Source organism: Miniopterus schreibersii, assembly GCF_964146895.1.
Source record: "Miniopterus schreibersii genome assembly, chromosome: 14".
Taxonomy (NCBI): domain Eukaryota; kingdom Metazoa; phylum Chordata; class Mammalia; order Chiroptera; family Miniopteridae; genus Miniopterus; species Miniopterus schreibersii.
Window position 1 is genome coordinate 10,073,218 of NC_138114.1, and position 23,123 is coordinate 10,096,340.

Genomic DNA, 23,123 nt, shown 5'->3' on the forward strand with positions numbered 1-23,123 from the left:
CTTCTGATTTTTAAAATGTTGGTCCTCTCTTTTTTTCTTGATGAGATTGATTAAAAATTTGTCAATCTTGTTTATCTTTTCAAAGAACCAGCTCTTGGTTTTATTGATCCTTTGTATTGTTTTTTAGTCTCTATGTCATTTATTTCTGTTCTGATCATTATTACTTATTTCTGTTTACTCTGAGCTTTGTTTTTTGTTCTTTTTCTAGGTCTCTTAGGTGTAGGGTTAGATTGTTTACTTGATTTTTCTTGCTTCTTGAGGTAGGCCTGTAATGCTATGACTTCCCTCTCAGGACTGTTTCATTGTGTCCCATTGTTGTGTGTTCATTTTCATTTGTTTCCAGGTAATTCTTTATTTCTTCATTGATCTCCTTGTTAACACATTTATTGTTTAATAACATGCTATTTAGCCTCCATGTGTTTGAATGTTTTTCAGGTTTTTTACTATAGTTGGTTTCTTGTTTCATACCATTGTGATCTGAGAAGATGCTTGATATGATTTCAATCTTCTTGACTTTGTTAAGACTTACTTTATGTCCTATTAAGTATGTTTGAAGATGTTCCATGTGCACTTAAGAAGAATGTATATTCTTCTGCATTGAAATTAAATGTTCTGTAAATATCAACTAAATCCATCCAATCCAGTTTGTCGTTGAAGGTCACTGTTGCCTTGTTGATTTTTCCTCTGGCAGATCTATCCATTAATGTCAGTGGAGTGTTAAAATCCCCTACAATGACTGTATTGCTGTCACTGTCCCCCTTAATATCCACTAATATTTTCTTTTATATTTATGTGGTTTTCTATTGGGTGCATATATGTTTACAAGGGTTATATGCTCTTGTTGGATTGGTCCCTTTAGTATTATGTAGTGACTATCTTTGTCTCTTTTATAGTCTTTGTATTGGAGTCAATTTTGCCAGATATAAGTATTGCTACTCCAGCTTTTTTGTTTGTTTCCATTTGCATGGAATATATTTTTCCATCCCTTCACTTTCAGTCTGTGTGTATCTTTTGTTTTGAGGTGGGTTTCTTGTAGACAGCATATATATGGCTCGTATTTTCTTATCTAATCAGCAACCCTATGTATTTTGATTGGGGTACTTAATCCATTTACATTTAAAGTTATTATTGGTAGGAACTTTTTATCACCATTATTTTCTTTATACTTATGTTCTCATTCTCTCTATTTCTTTTTCTTCTTAAAGCAGGCTCTTTAACATTTCTTGTAATACTGGTTTCGTGGTGATGAATTCCTTTATTTATTTATTTACTTATTTGTCTAGAAGGCTTTTTATTCTGCTTTCAATTTTAAATTATAGCCTTGCTGGATAGAGTAGTCTTGGTTGCAGGTCCTTGCTTTTCATCATTTTGAATATTTCATGCCACTTGCTTCTGGCCTGAAGTGTTTCTGTTGAGAAATCAGCTGACAGCCTTCTGGGAACTCTATTGTAGGTAACTATCTCTATTTGCTGCCTTTAAGATTCTCTCTTCTCCTTTACCCTTTACCATTTTAATCATGATGTGTCTTATTGTGGGTATCTTAGGGTTCATCTGGGTTGAGACTCTCTGTACTTCCTAAACTTGTGTGACTTTTTCCTTCACCAGGTTAGGGAAGTTTTCAGCCATAATTTCTTCAAACAAGATCTCTATTCCTTGCTCACTCTCTTCTCCTTCTGGTTTCCTTATATGCGGGTGTTACACTTGATGTTGACCCAGAAGTTCTTTGAATTTCCTCATTTTTAAAAAAATTCTCTTTTCTTTTTCATGCTCTGCTTGGGTGCTTATTGCTATCTTGTCCTCTAAATCACTAATTCAGTCATCTGTTTTATCTTGCCTGTTTTATCGATTCCTTCTAGCATATTCTTCATTCTTCATTTCTTACTGGTTCTTTTTTATAGATTCTATGTCATTTTTAATGCTTACTATCTCTTCGTTTAAGTTCTCACTGAGATCATCCATTCTTCACCTAAGGTCCTTAAGCATCCTTATAACCATTACTTTATACTCTACATCTGGTATTTTGGTTGCTTCCACTTTATTTAATTTTTTATTCTAGGAATTTCCCTTGTTATTTCTTTTTGGACATATTTCTTTGTCTCTCCACCAAACTTGTTATGATGGCTTTGTGATAAAAGTGTCTTACTGGACTCACTGGTGCAATCTTCCAGATCACCTTAGCTCTGTGCTTAGGAATGTTTCTTATGGGTTATCTGAATCCTCCTATTATAGTTGAGTTTTGAATATTGTTGGCCTTTTCATGGGTGGAATTAACTCTTCAGGTTGGCTAACTGTAATTGTAAACCTTGATCACCATGCATGAGATGCTGTGCAGGGGTTGCCACCAAGGCAGATTTGTTCCCAGCAGGGTCTGGTGCCTACCAGAATCATCCTTTGGGCGTGCCACTGTGTGGCTAGTTGGGTTGAACTCCGGTGTGGGCTGAAGCCCACCACTGGTCCTGTTGGTTCTGGGTTCACTTGCCTGTGGTTCAGGTACAGGTTGACATAAGATATTGTGTATAACCAGCCCTGGGCTGCCTGTCTGAAGCTACCATGCTCTTCACTGTTTGTGGCTGTGTCTACTGGACATAGGTATTCATAGGAGGGGTCAATTTGTGTATAAGGGTTGGTTTCCTCCAGCTTAGAGCTGGGAGTTGGACTGTAAAAGGACCAAGGCTCCCTGAGGTCCAACTCCACCTGTCAGCTACTCCATCTCCCCCAGATGTTGCCTGGTCTTCTTCTAGACACTTCTGAAGGAAGACTATAGGGGACCCAGGCTGGCCACAAATCACAGCCCCTTCTACAGGTTGTGAGTTTGGTAGGGCAGAGCAACCAGGGTTGGGAAGGCAGAGCTAATGGGTCCTCTCATTGGGGATCATGCAGTCAGGCACTCAATGATGGGAAAGTGGCCTGTGCTCCAGAGCCAAACCACTCACTTCTGTCAGAGTCTCCAACTCTAGTTCCCCCTGGAGAGGCCTGCTATAGGTACAGTTTGAATGTAGACTGCTATCCCTTCTGCCACCCTGGGCTTAGGGGGACAGATCAAAAGAATCTCCCATTTGGGGTGATGCTGGCCCAACCTTCAAGAGGGGGCTAAGTACTTTATCCTGGTCCCACACAATAGCCTCCAAGGGTCTCACACTTTGAGTGTCCTAGCTCTGAGCTGCTCTTCCTTCTCTCTATGGAATTCAGCCCCACAGGGCAGGGTATCTGGGACTTGGCTGGGCTGATCCAAACAGTCTTCCATATGGGTAGTGCCCACAAACTTGTAGGAGGAAGACAGGCACTTCTTTCCCTTCCCAGGGTAACACAGGCTAAGCTGGCATGGGAGATAGGATTTGCCCCCTGCAATGTAGCCACATACCCCGGGGCCCACCCATCTGGTTCCCAGACAAAAGCTTCCCCAGGAGACATGGTCTGAAATTCTCAGCTCTTTGCTCTCTGTGTCACTGAACTCAGTAGTATGAGTCCAGCCAAGTAATTCAACAGGGGTGGGGAGGGATGCTGGCTGTGAACTTGAGATGGGAGGAGACTGACCCTCTTTCCCAAGCCACACAGCTTAGTCACTGTCTGAGCCTCTTCCAAAAGCCTCTCCGGAAAAAAAGGACCCCAACAGTCACTGCTGGTAGAGCCAGCAGCTCCCTTCACAGGACCTGAGTATGGCAGGGAGGCCTTGCCAGCAGTAGGAGATGAGAAAGTGCACTACCCAGGCTAGTGCTATAAGAGTAGGAGTACTTGTCCCTAGGAAATTAGTGCCTGGGTCTCCCAGGAAGACTAAATCACCCCTTATTTTCACCACCAGATGCTATGCAGGCTCCTCTTCCCATCTCTGTTGCTCTGATTTGGGGATCCCTATGTGGGGTTCATACCCCATGATCCTGGGAGTAAAAAGTTTTGCAGCTGCAATATCCTTCCAGCTTTTCATCTTCTGTGCATCTGGCCTTCTTACCAGTCTCTATGTGGATTCCTCTATAAATCCTTGGTTATAATATTTCAGTTCATCCAGTCTTCAGTTGGTTATTCAGGTTGATTGATCTATAATTTAGCTGTAAGTCCAATTAAGGGCTGGGAGCAGGTGTGTGTAGCTTTCACCTACTCTGCAACCATCTTAAAATCTCCTCTCCTCATAGTTCTTGTCAGGAGAAAAAAATATAGACCTACAAAAGAAAACTGCTTTCCCAAATTTTCTTCAATACATTTGCATTTTAATATGTATACAGGAATTCTTAGCTATGTATCATATTACTGCTTTCCCGAAGACTACTTGTGCTACTTGGCCTCCAACTGCACAGATCCCCTATATATTTCTTTTATTTCTTAAGCATGGTATTGAAGGAAAGTGAATGTTCTTAAAATTTTCAGTTCCCTTTGAAATGTATTCTTCATTACTATTTTCTCTTATAACATAACAGATTTTATACTCTACTCTCTAATATAGGTGAAACATAAATTAAAAATATATGTACTGTTTTCTCCTGTAAAATTAGTAAAATAAATGCTGAAAGGGGGATAACAAAGGTAGTAGTGACCCACGTTGCTTTCTAGTGCTGAAACTAATGAGCATCTTTGGGAAAACAACTTGTTCATCCCAGGTTAGTCTGGTAGAGGGACCTGCTCATGCAGTCCCTTGAGCCCAAGCTGGCAATGCATAGAATGCTGCACCTGTGAAGGGGACCAACATTTTGCCACCCAAAAACTGCGGTATTGATTTTAAGCTGGTTGTTAAGAAAGGACTCAGAAAGAACATTTGACCCTCCCCCTTTCCTGCCCAAGAGGTTCAGATGGAAAGACCTGTTCCAGAAATCTTACTATATTTACTTTAGCCTAATTTAAATCAATATGCTAGATAAGAAAGCTCCCAGCAGGGGCTTGGTTGCCAAATCATGCTCTGTACCCCATTGCTTCTAGTACTGCCCCAGGAAGAACTTGCCAGCCATGTGTGCTCTGCTCTTCCTCAGCTACCTACAAATCACTCACTTTTGCTTTTAAGTCGAAGACCCTGTTCCGACCCTCTCTCTTTTTTCTAAAATGACATATATACCTAATTGTGCTTCACTGTCTTTGGAATTTTGAGGCTTATGCAAATTCCCCATAGGCACATATTAAAATTTGATTTTTTCCCTGTTAATCTGATGTATGATGTTTGAATTATTAGACTAGCTAGAAGAGGGTAGAAGGTGGGATAAAAATATAGTTTTTAGCTCCCACAGTGGCATGTGTTGTATCTTCAATGCACTTTCTTTCTTCAGGGTCCTTAAAAGCCATCCTCATATCTATTCTCTGCCTGATCTCAAGTTCTGTGTAGGCCTGTGGACTGATGATCTCTTGAAATGTGCTATCTGAGCTGACCACATCACAACTCAGAGACAAAATGTCCTATATACACACCTTCTTTATTAAAAAATGGGGTGAGTATAAAAAGACGCTTCCCCATATCTTATTGGGGTCTCTGTGGGAATGATCCAGTGGGCCCACCCTCTGCTGCCCTGTGTAAACATACAAAATGTCATGTTGGGAGGGGAAGTCTGGAGAAAGAAGGGGGGGAAAGAGAAATGAAGTAAAATTATCTATACCCAAAGGTCTTTCAAGTACTGGAATCCTTACAGTTAGTAATTTCTTTCTTGTTATTTTAATCCTAATAAATCCAATCAAAGGAAGGGTGGGAGGAGCACAGGAACAAAGTTTACTTTAATGTTGTTTTCATAGTAAACAATGGGAAAGAATGTAAATGTCTACTAGGAGGGAAAGCACAAAAAAATTGTGAAGTGGCCACTTTGTGGACCTTGATGCTATCTCCTGAATGAGTTTGTGGAGATTATAGATCAGACAGAAAATGCTATTGATCATGTATTTAGTGAAAGAGAAAAAGAAAAAAGTGTGTTTTCTGCTGCAACCCTGTAAAATGCACAGGGACTGGCAAAGACGCTCTTTTTGAGCAAACTTTAATTTTTTAAAAATTGATTTTAGAGAGGGAGGGAGGGAGAGAGAGCAAGCAAAAGAAGCATTGATGTGAGAGAGATACATCGATTGGTTGCCTCCCGTACGGGTCCCAACCGGGGATCAAACCTGCAACCTGGGTGTGTGCCCTGACCAGGAATCAAACCCGAGACCCATGGTGCACAGGACGAAGCTCCAAAAAACTGAGCCACAGCGGCCAGGGCTTGACCAGACTTTACACAGGCTCCTCTGAGCCTTCTTTCCACAAGACCTCAACTTTGGTTTACAAAAACTGCAGATTGATTCTCAGTACAAATGATTTCATCTACTCACCCACCACAGCCACACTAAAAGATGAGCAAACTCTAACATAGTTTCTGGGAGCTCAAGACTGTACCCCTAGGATGACCTTGGGCCCACTTAAAGGGCCTGCCTGAAAACAAACAAGTCCCTCAAAGCCTCCAAAAGAATGTACTCTTTGTTCTAACCAACACTTGAGCATGGACCCTTGATCTCCCTTTTCCAGATCATTTCCTAAAAAGGGCTTCCAACTGTAAACTCCCTTTGTCCCTCTGAGGTGTATATGCATCTCCTACAACTCAGGGGTGTCTCGCAAGGACCTGGAAGACATTTCTTTGAAATGTAATCAGTAGGAAGGATAGTGCCTCTGTCCCCATTCTCTGTGGAAGTCTATAATCCTAAACTCAATAACTGTCAGCTCGTAGACACTAAGTGTTGGCTTGATTGCATTACACTGATCAGCTCTGTAATTTTTCACTCACTTGTAGATGAAAGGGGCCACATACTAACCCTGACAACCTGGGGGGGCGGGGAGGGAGGCCTGCATGGCAGCCTTACAAACTCAGAGACCTAAAGCAACCACATACGATGGCCTGAAATTAACTTTCTAACCAAAAACGAGTCCTGGTGGGCAGTCATGTCCTAGGCCGGTATCTTCCCTGACAAAGGTCAATCTTTGCTCTAACTGAGCTTGTTTGTTATAGTTTTGCATGTAAGATAACATACTTTTGGGATGTCAGGGTAATTTCTTCCCCCCCTCACCCCGCTCCTCACTGCACCAGAGCAGAGGCTACAAATCCTCTCATTGTTATTGTTATTGTGTTAATTGTTGACTATCCTATACCCACAGATGTAAAAGAAATATGGGTCTATTTGTTTTACTTTTTTATCTAATCCCAGAGATTTCCTGCTTTGCATTCTCCAGCCCCTGCTAATCTATCACCAATGGATTTAATGTAACCCCTTTACTACTCCTCTTTTGATTGTAATGTATAAAACAAGGTGCAAAACTGCCATTCCCTGGAGCGTTTTCTCAATCTCTTGAGATATTGCTTCCCTGGTAGCTATGGTCAGTTTGGCTCAAATAAACTCATAAAAATTCTCTACAGGTTTAAACATTTCTTAGGTGGACACACCTGATTCTATTAAGCCCCCATTGTTCCCCCTACCCCATTCTCTCATTCTTTCTTTAAAACACCCAGTCACCTCTGTACAAACTGGAGTTGAGTTCAGTTCACACTGGACCCTCTCCTATAATGCAATAGTATATTACTGATTACAGTTTTTCTTTAATATTTGAACTAAGGGCTGACTTTGTGTATCTCTGACAGGTCCATTTGCTAAGTAACGGAAGCCCTCCATCACTGCATTGGTTTTAGGGTGGTGGGGTAATACTCATTAGAAATCATCAGCAAAAGCCTGCTCTCTATGCAAAGCCATGGTTACAAGTTAAACACAACCTCACTGTGAAGCAATTCTGATTTACGAATTCCGCTTTAAAAGTCTCAGTACATCTGTTATGCCCAGCATAATGGTAACTGTTTGGGTAATGACATCTTCGAGTTACAAATGATGTATAAATTCCCAGTGATTTACGCATTTGGAGGGGCGGAATGTGTCCTGGGCGACTGCCTATTATGCTCAAATGCTAGGTTTATTCCGTGCCTCTGTTCCTTCGTTTTGTGCCCGAGAAACTAGAAGTGCAACCTTGTGTGGGGGCAGAATTTCTAAGCTGAGAGAAATATTCCAGTGTGTCTTAAACAGTATGCATTTGCCTTTAATGTAGTGTTTTGCGGTATACCTCAGAAGTGGTTTAAATTACTTTAGAAAGGTGTAGGATTCAAAGAGTTTGCATTTAACTTCAAGCTGTTGCTAGGAAGTACTGACCGCGGGACCACAACTGTCACCTCCCCTCTCTCACCTTGGACTTCTCTCCCTTACCCTGGAGGTGCAGTCTTAGGATTCATGACTTCACTCCTGTTTGTTCTAGTCCCTGCCCTTTGTCCTCTGACTATCTGATGAACCTTTCCTATTCTTCAAACCTCATCCAGACTTTGCTAAGAGGCGGCCCAGTACCTGCCCTACCCCTCTCCTCATTCCGCTTTGGTCTCTTCTTCGGTTTCCGTTGCAGTATCAACCACCTGAGCCCACACACCTCTGGTTCTTATTACACACCAGTTCCCATATGGTAGGGCTTACATCCCTGGGCCCAGCACAGTTTCTGACACAGAGTAAGGATTCAGGAACTGACTGTGGAACGAACAACTGAAGCGCTTTGTGCTGCAGGAGACTAACGCATTTGACCCATTGTAATCAAGAGCTGAGGTTTGATTTCCCTCTATTATCCAGTACATGCATTCATTCATGTGCACACATCGAACTGCAAGACGAGTTAAGGGAAAATCTACAAAGTACTGAAAAATATATATACAAGTCTGATCGCAGGCTGCCCATCCCCGTCTGGACTGGCAGCACTCAGGTGGACTGTGGGAAGAGACGCAGAGACACGTAACTTACATTTTGCAGCTGGACGTGATTCTTTGCCAAGTGTTCTGACTTTGCCATTGAGCTGGATGCTTTGAGACTGTAGTTTTTACCATTCTGTGGCTCTCTCAGCTGCTCTTGAATTTGTTTAGCTTGTTTTCTGCAGGTTTAAAGAAATAAATGTATAAATAGTTACATAAATTTATGCTATGCATATTTTTTATTTCATCCATTCCTATCATCTATATTTGTCATTTATCATCTACATTTGTCATCTATATTTGCCATAAGGCTAGATTAAACTCAGTTTAATTCTCTTTTAAAAGAGAATCCTCCCCTTATTTTTAACTCCATCAAGAACTACGTCTAATTTGGAGAGAAGGCAGCACTACCCATCATCACCCAGAGACTCTCACCCAGGGGTGCTCTGAAGGCAGACAGAACGTTATGCATGGCCACTGCCCTTGTGGATGCAAGAGGCCGCTCACCCTGAGTAGTCAGCTGCAGAGTTAGAAATGGCCAGTGGGAAAGAAGTGACCAGCAGGAAATGTGAAGCTTGGACCTAACAGCCAAGTGTAACATACCTACTTGCAAAGGTTCATTTTTATCTGTATAATCTAAATACTTGTAACTTGGTTGCATGGCTGGCAGGTGTGCCATAAGGTGTGTATACTTTCTTTTTTACAGTTTAGAAACAACTCATTATTATCATCAACCCTGCATATAAAGACTTTTATCCCTTTGTAAAAAAATTTTTGTAACCAACAAAAACAGTTAATTCTTAAAGAGCACCTACTATGTGCCAAACATCATTTTAAGTGTTTTTCATCCGTCAATTCACTTATTCTTCACAATAATTCTGTGTGATGAGGCATTAATTCTGTACTCATTTAGTAGATGAGAAAACTGAGGCACAGAAAGTTAAATTATCTGCCCACATTCACATAGCTAGTAAGGGGTAGGGCTGGATTTGAACCCAGTCAGTGTGGCTGCATAGTCTCTGCCCTTAACCACCACTCAGAGCCGTCAAACCATTACCCGTGGTCCCACAGCTTCTCAGTGGGAAAGCCGAGCCTTCTCTCAGCTTTTGAACTCCAAATAAAGGACTCCCGCCTGCAGACGTGGAGTGGCTGCTGTTCGAGTCATTCCCGGGCTGGCTATCCCAGCAAGATGCAACAAATTACTGCATTATTAGCAGCTCTCTCCCAAGAGCTCGGCGGCAATTATCTATCAGCAGAAGACTCAGCACCAATAAAACAAACAAACAAATGAAAGCAAGCAAACAGAAAACCTTTGCAGAATCATCTGCGCTGAACTCTGCCTCTTTCCCAAGGCCCTGCCAAGGTGCAGGCCCTTGGTGGAGTAGGACACGCTGGCTCCTGCAGGGAGCTTCTCCAGTGCTCCACAGAGCTGGGGCTCAGGTATCAGAGGGACTGGGATTTGCATCCCAGCTCTGCCACCCACCAATTTTGTTTTGATTTCCTAAATAAATTTTAAAAATTGATTTCCTAACCGCCTCTGAGCCTCAGTTTCTTTATCTGCAAATGGAGCTTGTAAAAGCTACCCGCCATGCATACTGGGGAAACTAAACGTGAGAGCACGCGAGGAGTGCTGAGCTCGTCCCTCCTCATCATCTCGCAAAAGCTTGTAGGAGCAGACACTGCAGAGGAATTACAACACTGGCTCAGAGGGAAAGGAAAGGGTTGTGTTAACTGCATCTCTCACAGAACATCTCAGCATTTGCCGTGGGACTTGGAGGTTCTGAGCATCATTACTTCTTTTGAATTTACAACACCAGCGTGATGTCCTCCTTTTAAATATTTCTTTCATCTTTTCAATTATTCGGGGGCCTTTATCTCCAGTACTCTTAGTCGCTTTAATCCAGTTGTGATTATCTACCTACTTCCTAACAGCTCATCTGTAGCCTATTGTTAACAATAAGTCAATCATATCAGGGTTTTTAGAAGCACCTGATAGCAGCGGAACCCTATCAGGAATTCACTAATGAGGCAAATGGGAGATCAGAAGGTTCCACCTGATTAAATCATCATGAAGCACTGAGAGGGGACTTACTCTCTTAAGAATTAAATATTAGAGATACTATCTTCCCAGTAATTCCCTAATTCAGTGTTTGGAAAATATAAATGCTAAAGGAGTTGTCTTCATAAATGTTTGACTACAGCTCCTAGACCCTTTTCTAATTTACTTTCCTTTACTAACTTTTCACTCAAGTCCCGACGCACCGATACTCCAGGCTAAAGGGGCTCCTCCCCGTGAAGAGGAGGGTGACCTGCCTCCTGCTCTGTGGCCGCCCCTCTCCCAGGCACACGCACAGCTGCTCTTTCCTACTGTCCCCAGTCCCTGCGAACAGAGGGAACGAGCGGAGGGGGGTTTTCGCGGCACCATCAGCCTCTCCTGAGAACAGCTGCTCTCAGGAGGACAAGACCCAGGCACTGGGCACGGGAGCCCTGCCAGCCAGCGATGCAGGTATCAACGTCTAGGGCTCACTGGGTTTTAAGTTTCTCTGGCCCAGTCCTTCAGGAGGAAATGGAGTGTAGGTTGTGGGATGTCTGATATCACAAGTCTGTTGGTAAACGTCATCCGTGATGTCGCAGGTGGGCCCCAGCGTGAGCAGACTGAGATAGAGAATATGCAGGGATGTTATTAGGGAGGGCCCTTTGGATCAACGCCTGCAGAGGCCAAGGGAAGGAAGCAGGACCGGACCCGAGGAGCAGCTGGAATGCCACACAGATCTCAGCAGATCCCACAGGGAGCCCTGGACACGGCATGGCCTTGCCCCACAGGCTGGGGCAAAAGTCTGGGCCGCTCTGCGCTCTGCGGGCCTCGCATTGACCTGCCGTTGAATGCGGCCTATCTCAGGTCAGAGCAGGTGCTTGAGAAAGGCAACGCTTATCATAACTGTGTTTTAGCAACCTGGGGACTGAAACCTTCGCTGCTGCAGAGCACCACAGCAGCATATCGGAGCAGTCCCTGCCCGTCCTTAAGAGGCTTTCTTCGTGACCTACAATCTCTTACGTCAGAGGGTGATAGCCGAGGGTCAGAGCAGTTTGCGGCCATTATCTGCTTTTTATCAGTGGCACCCACTCTCTTTCCTCCTGTGCTTTCCCAGTTGTGATCGTTATGTGCCCCAGCTTCTGCTCCTGGAACATCTCCTCCCCTATGCCATTCCATTCTTAGAGCTGAATCATGCCCTGCATTTCCAAAGTCTACTCAGGACTCCTACAGCCAGTCTCGCACCCTTACTCATGTGAGTTGAAAGGAAAAAGAAAACCTACGAGCACTTACAGTTGCCATGAGAGCCACGTCAGCCAGATTAGAAAGGCTCAATTAACAGCTCTATTAGCTACTTAGGGGAATGTATTGATTTATTGGGAGTGATGGGAATTTCTTTCATTGTGTTCTTCAGAGTTGTTGGGGTTTAATTAATTCAGTTAGAACATCCTCTAAGTTCAAGAAGGTGTCCTTCACGTCTACCTCATCATATTACCACCTTCAAACTTCCATCAGCGAACAACCTGCTATAATATTCTATCTGGCGAGATCATGCCAAACCAAGGGCGAGAAGAGAATGGAGGAAAGGCCAGAGTGGTGGGATCTGAGGGGTTGTGGGAACTAAAACATAAAAGACCAAGAGAACATGAGCTTTCGGGTAACTCCTGATTCTCTTGCCAGAAACAGTCCACCCTGGTATATAGGATGGCGGGGCAAGTGCATTTCTTTAGAAACCGATAATAGAGAGGTCCTGGCATCCTAGAAGACTTGGGGCTTCCGAGATGAAGTAAAGAACTTATACACATGGAAACAACCTTACACTATGTATGAGAGTGAGGAAAGGTCAAGGTAGAGTCTGCTCAAGGTTTTGGGAGGGGACTTAGAATTCCATAATGAACACAGAGAATATCACATCAGGGTGTTATAAAAGTGTACGTCGCCTTCAGCTATGGAGATCAGATGCTTGGTGTGGGGCGCGGCATCCCTCTCGGGCAGAGGAGAGTAAAGGAAGACCGTGCCTGGAAACTGTACTGGAGAAAGAAACGTACTCTCAGTGAGAACTGTGCCTCCGCTTGGGAAAGGCTTTAGTGTCTATTATTTATTCTTCTCACATTTTCTTATTTATTTGTTTTCTAATGAAAACGTGTCCCAGCTGGGGAGGCAGAAAGACAGCATCCTGAATACTGCTCCTCCACTGGCCCAGCCCTCTGAGCTGCCCAAGGTGAGTCTGCTATTGAGCAGCGTTTCCATGAAACTCCAGGGCTGCTCGCTGAGCCGCAGGAGCAGATGTTGGTCTCAGAGCCCACTGCTGCCCACGGAGGGAAAGATTGACAGCCCCCAGGACCAGAGTCCCACTTACCCAGCTCTTCTCTAGTCTTGTGAGTGTGATACTCAGCCTTCCATTTAAAAGTGGTACAACTACAAATCACACTCTAAAAATAGGTAATTAAGTACTTCTTCATAGTAATTTGCTCATTGTTAAATACACCATTTCTTTCTTGCACACAGCACGTGCGAGGAGAGCCTTGTACCTGTCTGTCCAGGTGATTGCCCCTCCCCTGCTCCTGCGCCCAATCTGCACCTGAGGTCACCCAGCATCTATGTTCCGGAGTGGAAAATGGAGCGGTTAACAATAGCTAGCCCTCATGAGCATTTACTTTTATACACTGTGGTGTCCTTTTGACAGTATTACCCCATGAATCCTTAACACATTCTAGAAGGGAGACATATTTTTGGCCATATTTTACCAAAAAGGAAACCAAAGGTAAGGGGCTGGATGTAATTCGCTTGCTAATACACAACAAGCAAGTGGCAGCCTGAAAATCTGAACACCAGCCTGGCTGACACATGTAAAATCCTGACCACGATGCCATCCATGTAGCCTCCCTGGAGAAATAAATGAAAGGTGCTCAAGGCTGCACCAGGACACAACATTCCTGATTCAGGCCAACCAGGTTCAGTACCCAGGGAAAAAATGATATGAGCCAACATGGTGGAGTGGGTACAGCATGTGAGTTAAACTAGAACCGCGGGGATGCAAAGAACCAATCTGTGGGGAAGACATATAAATATCCAATCACTATGTTACATAACCTGAAACTAATATAATATTGTATGTCAGCTGCAATTGAAAAATAATAAAAATTATTTTTGAAAAAACACAAAGACCCCAGTTCCAATTGTCCTAAGGATTGGGAGCCCAGTGTTTCTGACAAAGAATAAGTGCTTAAAAATAAGCACTGACATCTGAAACCTACATAATTTTATTAACCAATGTCACCCCAATACATTCAATTAAAAATTTAAAAATATAAAATGAGAAATCCAGAAAAATTGAACACCAATAACTCTCACAGCCAAGAGTTGCCTAGGAGATGTGATAATTAAATGTAATGTGGCCCTGTAACAAAAAAAGCACATTAGGTGAAAACTAAAGAAATCTGGAAGTATGAACTTTAGTAGTACTGTATCAGTATTAAATGCATCATATTAATATAAGACAATAACAAGGGAAACTGAGTCTGGGTATGTGGAATCTATCTGTACTATTTTCACAGTAATTCTGAAAATCTAAACCTATTTTAAACTAGTTTATTAAAAAAGAATAGTTACTAATTCTGGATTCATACCTGAGTTTCATTATTTTTAAAAAAATCAACATACACGCAGACAGGCATCTGGAAATTGACCATATCTGGAAATTGATCCATTTTTAGAACAGCAAATGGATAGAAAAATATATGTGCATTGAAAAGCAATCATGCTTTGGCTTGGGTTTGAGATAAGCTGTAGGAACAGAATCAGTGCCAACTTATTCAGGTTTACATGCCTTATAAGAAACCAAGAAATTTAGCATTTTTAGCTGCATTTCCTAGTTTAAGTGAAGATTACGCTATTTCTATTAAAAAAAAATACCTGTATCAAAATTCATTTAAAATAAAGATATGTGCACATACATGTTTATACTTATATACTTATATACATGTATATGTATTATATTTTTAGCCTACTTTATTAGTCAAAAATAAGTACTTTTATCTGCAGAAGGTCTGGTTTCTTGGCAAAGGGAATATAGGGCATATTTGAGATGTGCATACCAACTGGTGAACTGAAATAGATTCTATAATATTCATATTTCATATGTGGCTAAAACCTTTATGAGTATCAAGTAAAAAGCACTATAAAAAAAAGCCTAGATTTTTCTTTTAAGAAAAAAAATAGATACTGGTTGATAATGTTTAGCTCTACAGCAGTGACCTCTCTGCTCAGAAGAGTTAACTCCTTAGTCACAAGCAGATGCTGAGCCTTTAATTCTGGCAGGTAATGAACATGTGCAAAAAACACAGGATTTTTATGATCACAGAGAGGAATGATAACTATGTGCACCGAAGATAAACCACGCACATGCACACAAATGCTATAGTGCCCTCACCACAGTCTACAAAAGATTCTAAGTCAATGTAGATGTTGGATGGGCCCATTTGCACAAGATCCCTCTGCCAGGAGCATAGACTGAGAATTTAAAGAAAGACAAAGTACTTCCTCTGAGAAGGAATCTTTTAACGCTTGAGAGAAATGGTCTTACTTGCTTTTGAAGTAGAATGCTGCACAGAACATGCCCACGATGACAATTCCAAAGATGATACATGAAATCGACAGCACCTGCCTTTGATAAACTTCTTCACTCTCTGCAAATGTGAAAAACAAGTAGAACGGATGTTAGCGGGCACAACAGAGACAGTCTCCATGCTTGTACTTCTGAGCGGGTAGGAACCTTTCAAAGCAAACTTTTTCGTTCCTGTCATGAATAGGAAAACATGTGACACTTAATAGGATTCAATTTCTTCCTTCGCAGTGGTCTCTAGCAGAACTGTTGGCTACTTTTTGTATCTGCATGGCCAAATCAGAACTCACACAGATATTACAATTATGCCTCTTATTATCAAAAGACATTGCATGACTTTAGGGCATACCAGGGACATACATTTTTGACATTATGGTGGAGTTCAAAATAACCTGCTACAGAAACAAATATGGGCCCATCAAAACCTTTCTGTGCCAGTAATGACTGCCAACTTATTTTATGTTATTTGGTCCTTGGCTGTCAACTTCCAGTTCATCCACCCGCTACTATGATTGACATCACTTATGAAAGAGAAGTTCAATGTGCACGTGAATATTTATTCACCTCTTCTGTCACTTCCTCAGTACCCATGATCTGGCACCATAATCTCAAACTCTATTCTCAAGGTCACATTTTATAGCTTCTTATCACATAAAACAACAGAATTCATAAACAAGCATTTCACTTTTCAGCCATGATCGTTCATACTCCCAGCTCATTTTCTGAAATACATTTACTGAAACAGTTCTTCCATCTCATCAAGACCTTTTATCCATAGATCTCAGGACTTTCTTCTGCTATTATCCTCTTCTTGCCGTCATTTCTCTCTTTATACAGCATCCAGACTATGGTCCATGATTACAGTCATTTACTTTCTTGCAGTTACTCTCAACTACGGCACACTTTTCTCCTTCCCTTTTACTCATTTGGCAAAATAACTGTGTACAAATCTAAGAAACTGCCTTCTCCACCCCTGTACCTTGAACAGTTCATAATTGAAGGGAAGATTGCACAATTGGGAAAATGGACACCAATGAAGACTGACAATTGCATTGCTTAAGTAGACATCCAGCAGTGACTAACACTCTCAGCAGCCTGCTTCTCCATTTTCCTAAAGATTATCCATACCTTCCCCACAGTACTCAAACATCGGACTCACCCTCCTCCCTCACTCTCAGATCTTTCACATATGTGATAAAAAAGAAGTCAGTACAGAAGAAATCATATCTACGACACAACGTGCACAAAATTAATTGCATCTCTTATTGATTGATTGATTAATTGATTAATTGATTCTCTTATTAACATAGTGCAGTAGTTCTCAAATGTTAGTGTGCATTGGAGTCGCCTTGAGAGCTTTTGAAGGGCAGCCTGCCCCCTATTTTCCCACCCAGAGTAATTGATTTAGTAAGTTTGAAGTGGAGACAGAACATGTGCATTTTTAAAAAAATTCTCAAGTGATTCTGATGTTGATGGGCTGTGAACATACATTGAGAACCTCTGAATAGACTAAGAGTCCTCAGAACACAGATAAACTATAACGGAATAACTGGGGGGGGGATTTTTTTTCCTTTGTTAATGCCAACTGTGGATCCATTTTGGACTTTCTGAATCAAAATGTTTATTCAAAAGAAAATTCCCAAGTGTTTCTCATGCACACTAAAGTTAGAGAAGGGTTCAATTAGAGAAAATGCTAACTTTTTATGAAAGATTAATTGCTTTAAATCCAATTGTATTCTGTCATCTCAGAGTGTCCACAATCACTGAAAACTGAAGAGAAGGAAAAACATTCCAATTCATTCTATGAAGCTAACATTACCTTTATATAATAACTAGACAAAGACATAAAAAGAAAATAAGTTACAGACATACAGTCCTCATTGACATAGCTTCAAAAATTCGTACCAAAATGTTAGGAAATCAAATCCAGCAAGGTGTTAAAAGGAATACATCATGAGCAAGTGATATTTATAAAAGGAATGCAAGGTTGGTTTAATATTTTAAAAAATAATAAATTGATTCACAATTTTAACAGTCAATTAAAATAATTTAATCATTAGATTACAAGGAAATTTTACTTAAAATTTAACATTCATTCCTGATTAAAAGCAGAAGGGAACTTCATCACCCTGATAAAGAATACATATATTAAAAAATCTATACCTAATTGTAAAACACTGAATGCTTTTTCCTTAAGATCAGAAATAAAGCAAGCATATAAACTCTCACCTCTTTTATTCAACATTGTATTGGAAGTTTAGCCAATGGATTGAACAAAAATAGGCATTAAATCCATTCAGTTTGAGAAAGTGGAAGAAAAATCATCTTTGCTCTCAGATAACATGATTGTCTCTGCAAAAAGGTGATAGAATGTACAAAGAGCTAGTATAGCTAATTAAGAAGCAGAATATAAGGTTGTAGGATAGATGATACAAAAATTAAATGTATGTCTATTTAATAACAAGCACTCATAAATTAACATACAATTATTATTTACACGATCATAAAAAATATAAAGCACATAGAGATAGATTTAACAAAATATACACGAGGCCTGTACACTGAAACTACTTATATATTATTCAAAGAATTTTAAAAACATCTAAATAAATGAAGATATGTGTCATGTTTATGAATTGAAAGACTCAAAATTATTAAGATGTTAATTTTCCCCAAATTAATAGATAGATTGAATATAATTCTAATGAAGATCTCAGGAGGAATTTTGTTATTGCTGTTGTTATAGAAATTGACAAGCTGATTCTAAATGTTATGTGGAAATATAAAAGATTTAGAGTAGTCAATACAACATTTTGGGAGCCAACAGATCAAAGGTGAAGGGCTTAAACTGCTTTGTTCCAAGACTTATTATGAAGCTATAGTAATCAAGGCAATATGGTATTGGCCTACTTTTAGACAGATTAGTCAAAGGAACAGACAAAAGGTTCCAGGAATATATGCAAAAATATGTGGCCACTTGATCTGTGAAAATATGCCAAGACAATTCAAAGGGAAAAGGGCCTTTTTCAAAAAATGACACTGTAACAATATATCCACAAAAATGAACCCTGGCCTTAGACCTTAATGTAAAATTTTATACTATAAAACTATTAGAAGAAAACATAGGAGAAAATCTTAGTAATCATGGGTTTAGCAAAGATTCCTTAACTACAACACAAAAGATATAATATATGAAAATAATTAAATCAATAACATGGATTTCATCAAAGTTAATAACATTTGCTCTTCAAAATATGAACTTGTATCTATAATATACATTTAACAACACTCACTATTCACCAAAAATATATATTCAATGGCATGGACTTGTATATATAATATTTGTGGATCTTTTACTACTCAATAAAAAGACAAACAACCCCATTTTGAAATGGGCAAAAGATTGGAATGAACACTTCCCCAAATATATAGAGATGGCAAGTAGGCACATATAAAATGCTGAACGTCATCAGTCATTATGGAATTGAAAATGAACCTGTATTAGGATATATGGCATTCTCACCAGAACGGTTACAAGTAAAGTATGACCATACGAAGGGTGTGGAGCAATTTTAACTCTCACGTACTTCTGGCAGAAATGGAAAATGGTATAACCAGTTAAGAAATAGTTTGATGCAAGTTAAGCATGTGTCTATGTTATGACACAGTCATTCCATTCCTAGGTGTTTACCCAAGACTCATGAAAGCATTCGTTATGTAAATACATTTTCATGGCAGCTTTATTTGAAATAGCAAAAAAGTGGAAACAATCCAAGTGCCCAGTAACAGGTGAATGGATCAACAACTTGTTCTATATCCATACAACAGGACATTTTTCAGAAATAAAGAGGAATGAGCTATTGATATAAACAACAATACACGTGAACCTCAAATAATTATGCTAAGTGCAACTCAGACCCAAAAAACTATACTTGTTGCATTATCCTAATTGTATAAAACTCTGGAAAATGGAAACCAATCTGTAGTATATAAGAAGCATGCAAGTGGATACCTGGGGTGGGGGGTGGAGGAAAGAGACTATGGAGTGACAGGAGGAAACTTTGGAGATTTATAGATATATTCATTGTGTCAAATATGATAATGCTTCTGTGGGTGAACATTTATGTCAAAATGTATCAAATGATAAATTTTAAATAAGTGTGTTATTTTATGTTAATTATAGTTGCAAATATATTAATCCTGGGAGACAAAGAATGCAGGGACCACATAAAGAATATACGTGATACGAAAGACATACGCCTGCTGCAACGCCAGCCACCTACGCTCTCTCCTCTCCTTTTCCTCCAGCATGTCTAACATCTAACCCCTTAGAGCCTTCATACACGCTGTCCTTTTTCCCTTTCTGAAATATTATTCCATATTTGTTTTTTCCTACTTGCCTTTTGATCTCAAATTAAATGTCACTAGCTCAAGAAACCTTGCACTGCCCTGTAAGCATCATTGGTGCAGGAGACCATGTTTTTGTTGATTTACTCATTAGACTCGCCCCTGTTTCTCTAGCACCATGTTCAGTTCTTCCCACATGGTTGACACCCTAAGACTTGTTAGCTAATAAATAAATAGAAATTTCAGGCTTTATAGGGATTTTCTGCTTTATGCTGTTAATGAAATATCAACTCTCACCTGAGGATGCTCTTAAGGTTTAATAGTTTCCTTCCTTTACGCCATGTCCTCCCAGGTTCCACAGTCTCCCTTCTCCAGGTTGACCACCGCCAACGGGCCCCACCCATTCCTGAGCCCTGCGCCGGGCTCTCCTCACCGGGGCTTGCCCACCCCGCCTGGCCTCCTGGCTGTAACTCTGCCACAGCCCTTTGTAGAGGGCGAAGTCATAAAGAAAATGATGACGCCGTCTGTTTCCAGGCCTCCGAAGAAACTAGCATGTTCGACGGACAGGCGGTTATTTTCAGCGTCCACCTTCTTTTCCGTACTATCCGACTGCCAGGCCTGGTTTCTAGGTGGTCTTCAGGTTGCCCGGTCGGGCTCCAGGAGCACACTCTCCATGGCTGTGCTCCCGACGCGCTCCACGCCCTCGGTGGTGAGCTGCCGGCCTCACGTTCCAGCCCAGCTTCCTTCAGCGCTGACACCAACCCAAAGCCAGGACGCTGGCCGAGACGTGGCTCATGGGCCAGAATCCCCCATACCAGGACCTGCTGGGGTGCTTTCACAGTGCCCCAGAAGTTTCCAGGGACAGCTAAAATGAATCCATGACTTGTGATGTTCCTCTAGCAGCAAAGTCCACTGCACCATACTCCATCGTTAATTAGGCAAACAGGTATCAGGCATATAGACCTGGATTAAAATCTACATACACAGAGCCCAATTTCTAGGACCTACTTTCTTTCCTTTAATTTTTTCTTTCCAGAGACCATACACTCTCTTGAAATATGATTGCCAAGCTTTCCAGCCTTTTTTCCTGCAGAAATGTGTTGGGGAACAAAGTTTCAGAGCCATCCCCTCTTCTTTCCCTTCTTAGGTTTTAATGTCTTCATTTTTAATGTCTTTATTCAGATGGGGTATCAGAAAACAAAAATTAAACCTAAGAGAAATGCACATTATCCAGATTTCTGAATAAATGGAGAGGAACAATCAGGGGGCCCTGACAAGCTTTGGTTTACATTGTACGTTTGGAAAGATTCAAGTTTTGAAGGGATTACAAAAGTGTCATTGAGACCTCGTTTGGACACATTGCTGCCTTAAAGAATGCTACCTTGAAAACTCTCCACATTTGTAAGCTCATTAAATCTTCCAGTTGAACTTGGAAACGAATAAGTACTTATAGCAACTATAAAGAATTCATTTCAGTTAATTGCCGTGAGTTGATGGCTGCAATGGGGGAAGCTGATTTGCATATGATAACCTACCCCACCTGGCCTGTGCCAATAAAGAGAATTATGAAAATGATGGATAATTATACTCATTAAAACACAAAATCAGATTGTATGCACTAACCTGAATGATTTCCTTATGAAATCTATGTGGTGTTTTTGTTCTTACTTGAAGCTAGTCAAATATAGCCTGTGGAAATGCACAGAATCAATTCTGAATTTAAATCAAGAGTGAAATTAAAACTCCGGAGACCAGGAGTGAATTTATAGATCCAGGTGTAGTTACAATGAGGGTGCTCAAGAGCTAGAGTGGCGAGGTGCACGCGACAAGGGGTCGAGAGTTGGCAATTTTGGATTTGATTTTAATTTTAACCACTTTTAATTTGAGTAACCACAGGTATATTACTTTACATTTATAAATCCTAATTCCCTATCAGAATAAAGGCAATAATGAAATGCTGACTGTAATAAATGTTATAACAAAAAGGTATATAGTGCTACAAAAATATATGATCAATTGACCTATTCATAGAGATGAGAGATTAGAGATCTGAAGTATAAGGTTAGGAGCCAGCTAGGCAAGAGTTATGGGCATGAGGAGAGTGGTCCAGAAAGAGAAAACAGCTTGTGCAAAGGCCCTGTGGTAAGAGATAAAAATGGCACATTCAAAAATCTGAAAGTTATCGCCTAACCCCAGGGCCTTTGCATAAGCTCTTTTCTCTTCCTTAGCTGCTTTGCAGAGCAGCAGAGGCAATGGGGACTTGGTGTGCAATGGAGATGGCATTACAACAGCAGGAAGGCACTGAAGGGTTTGAAAGGAGGAGTGTGATGTAATAATATTTACATTTCTTTTTTCTGCATGGTGGGGAAATGATTAGAAGGGATAAAGTAAATGCAGAGTCCTGTTAAGAGTCTATTAGCATGGCTCAGGTCAGACACGAGGGATGTTTGTATGACAGAAGTAACAACCATGTTTTGGAGAGAAATAAACAGAAATGAAAAGCAGTTGGGTTGCAAATATAAGGACTAGATGGTGGTGTTGTTAACTAAGAGTGTACTAGAGGAAGGTCAGACTTGGAAGAAAAAGCCACAAGCTCAGTTTTAGATTCAGCCAGTTTTAAGGGCCTAGGAGATATCCAGGTAAAGATGTCAACTAGATGTTTAAATATGTAAATCTAGGCTAAGAGGAAGTGACTGGGTTCTGGGGAGAAATATTTAGGGGCTATGCATATATTAAAACTAGTGTGTTGATAAGACAGTCCCAAAAGAAAAGACAGAGTAATAAGAGAAGAATTCATGGAAGCGTAGAGAAGGAACCTGCAGGGGAGATGTAAAAAGAACAGCCAGCCAGGCAAGGAGAAAAGTGAAAACCAAACAACAAAAATCACAAAACATGATAACATCATGAACAAAAACCAGAGTTTGTGTAGAAGGATAGGCTATTGAGTACTGCCGGTGGGCCAAATAAGATATAGTCAGTCCCCTAATTTAGTGGCGTGGAGGTCACTGGGCTCTCTGATGAAATCGTGGAGATGGACCCATAACCCCAGGGGTCCTCTGTCACGTTATCAGTCATGTGCTGCAAGGCAAATGCTTTCTCCAGACCTGCCCTGTTTTCCACCCCTTTGGCTGGATTTAGAATCTAGATTTCCAGCCTAACTCCAGAGAGCAGCGAGCGCCTTACTTGCACCTTGAGGCTCCCATTTGTTTCATTGTAGAGAAGCGTGAGGACTGACCGAGCTGAGATGCACAGCGTTGTGGTTCCTAACTCTGTGTGGTCATTAACTATTAGGCTGAACCATACACAAATGCCATGGGGAGGGCGCAATAAATCCCTAAACATTGCCAATTTAATTTGGTTCTAATAGGTGATAACTGTTGTTATTTTATAGGATGTTAGTATTTTTGCATTTCATTTTTAA

The 23,123-nt window shown here is 40.8% G+C and overlaps 1 protein-coding gene across 2 annotated transcripts in view; it reads right to left on the reverse strand.

The window, feature by feature from the left end:
* The window catches only part of NRG3 (neuregulin 3), a gene marked incomplete at its 5' end in the record, with an annotated part of 953,079 nt that overhangs the window by 26,535 nt on the left and 903,421 nt on the right, over positions 1–23,123 (reverse strand). For both annotated transcript variants that reach the window (XM_081158127.1, XM_081158126.1), the window contains 2 exons: positions 8,752–8,878; positions 15,317–15,419. In XM_081158127.1, coding sequence (XP_081014253.1) covers positions 8,752–8,878; positions 15,317–15,419 — 230 coding nt within the window. The remainder of the gene's footprint in view (positions 1–8,751; positions 8,879–15,316; positions 15,420–23,123) is intronic.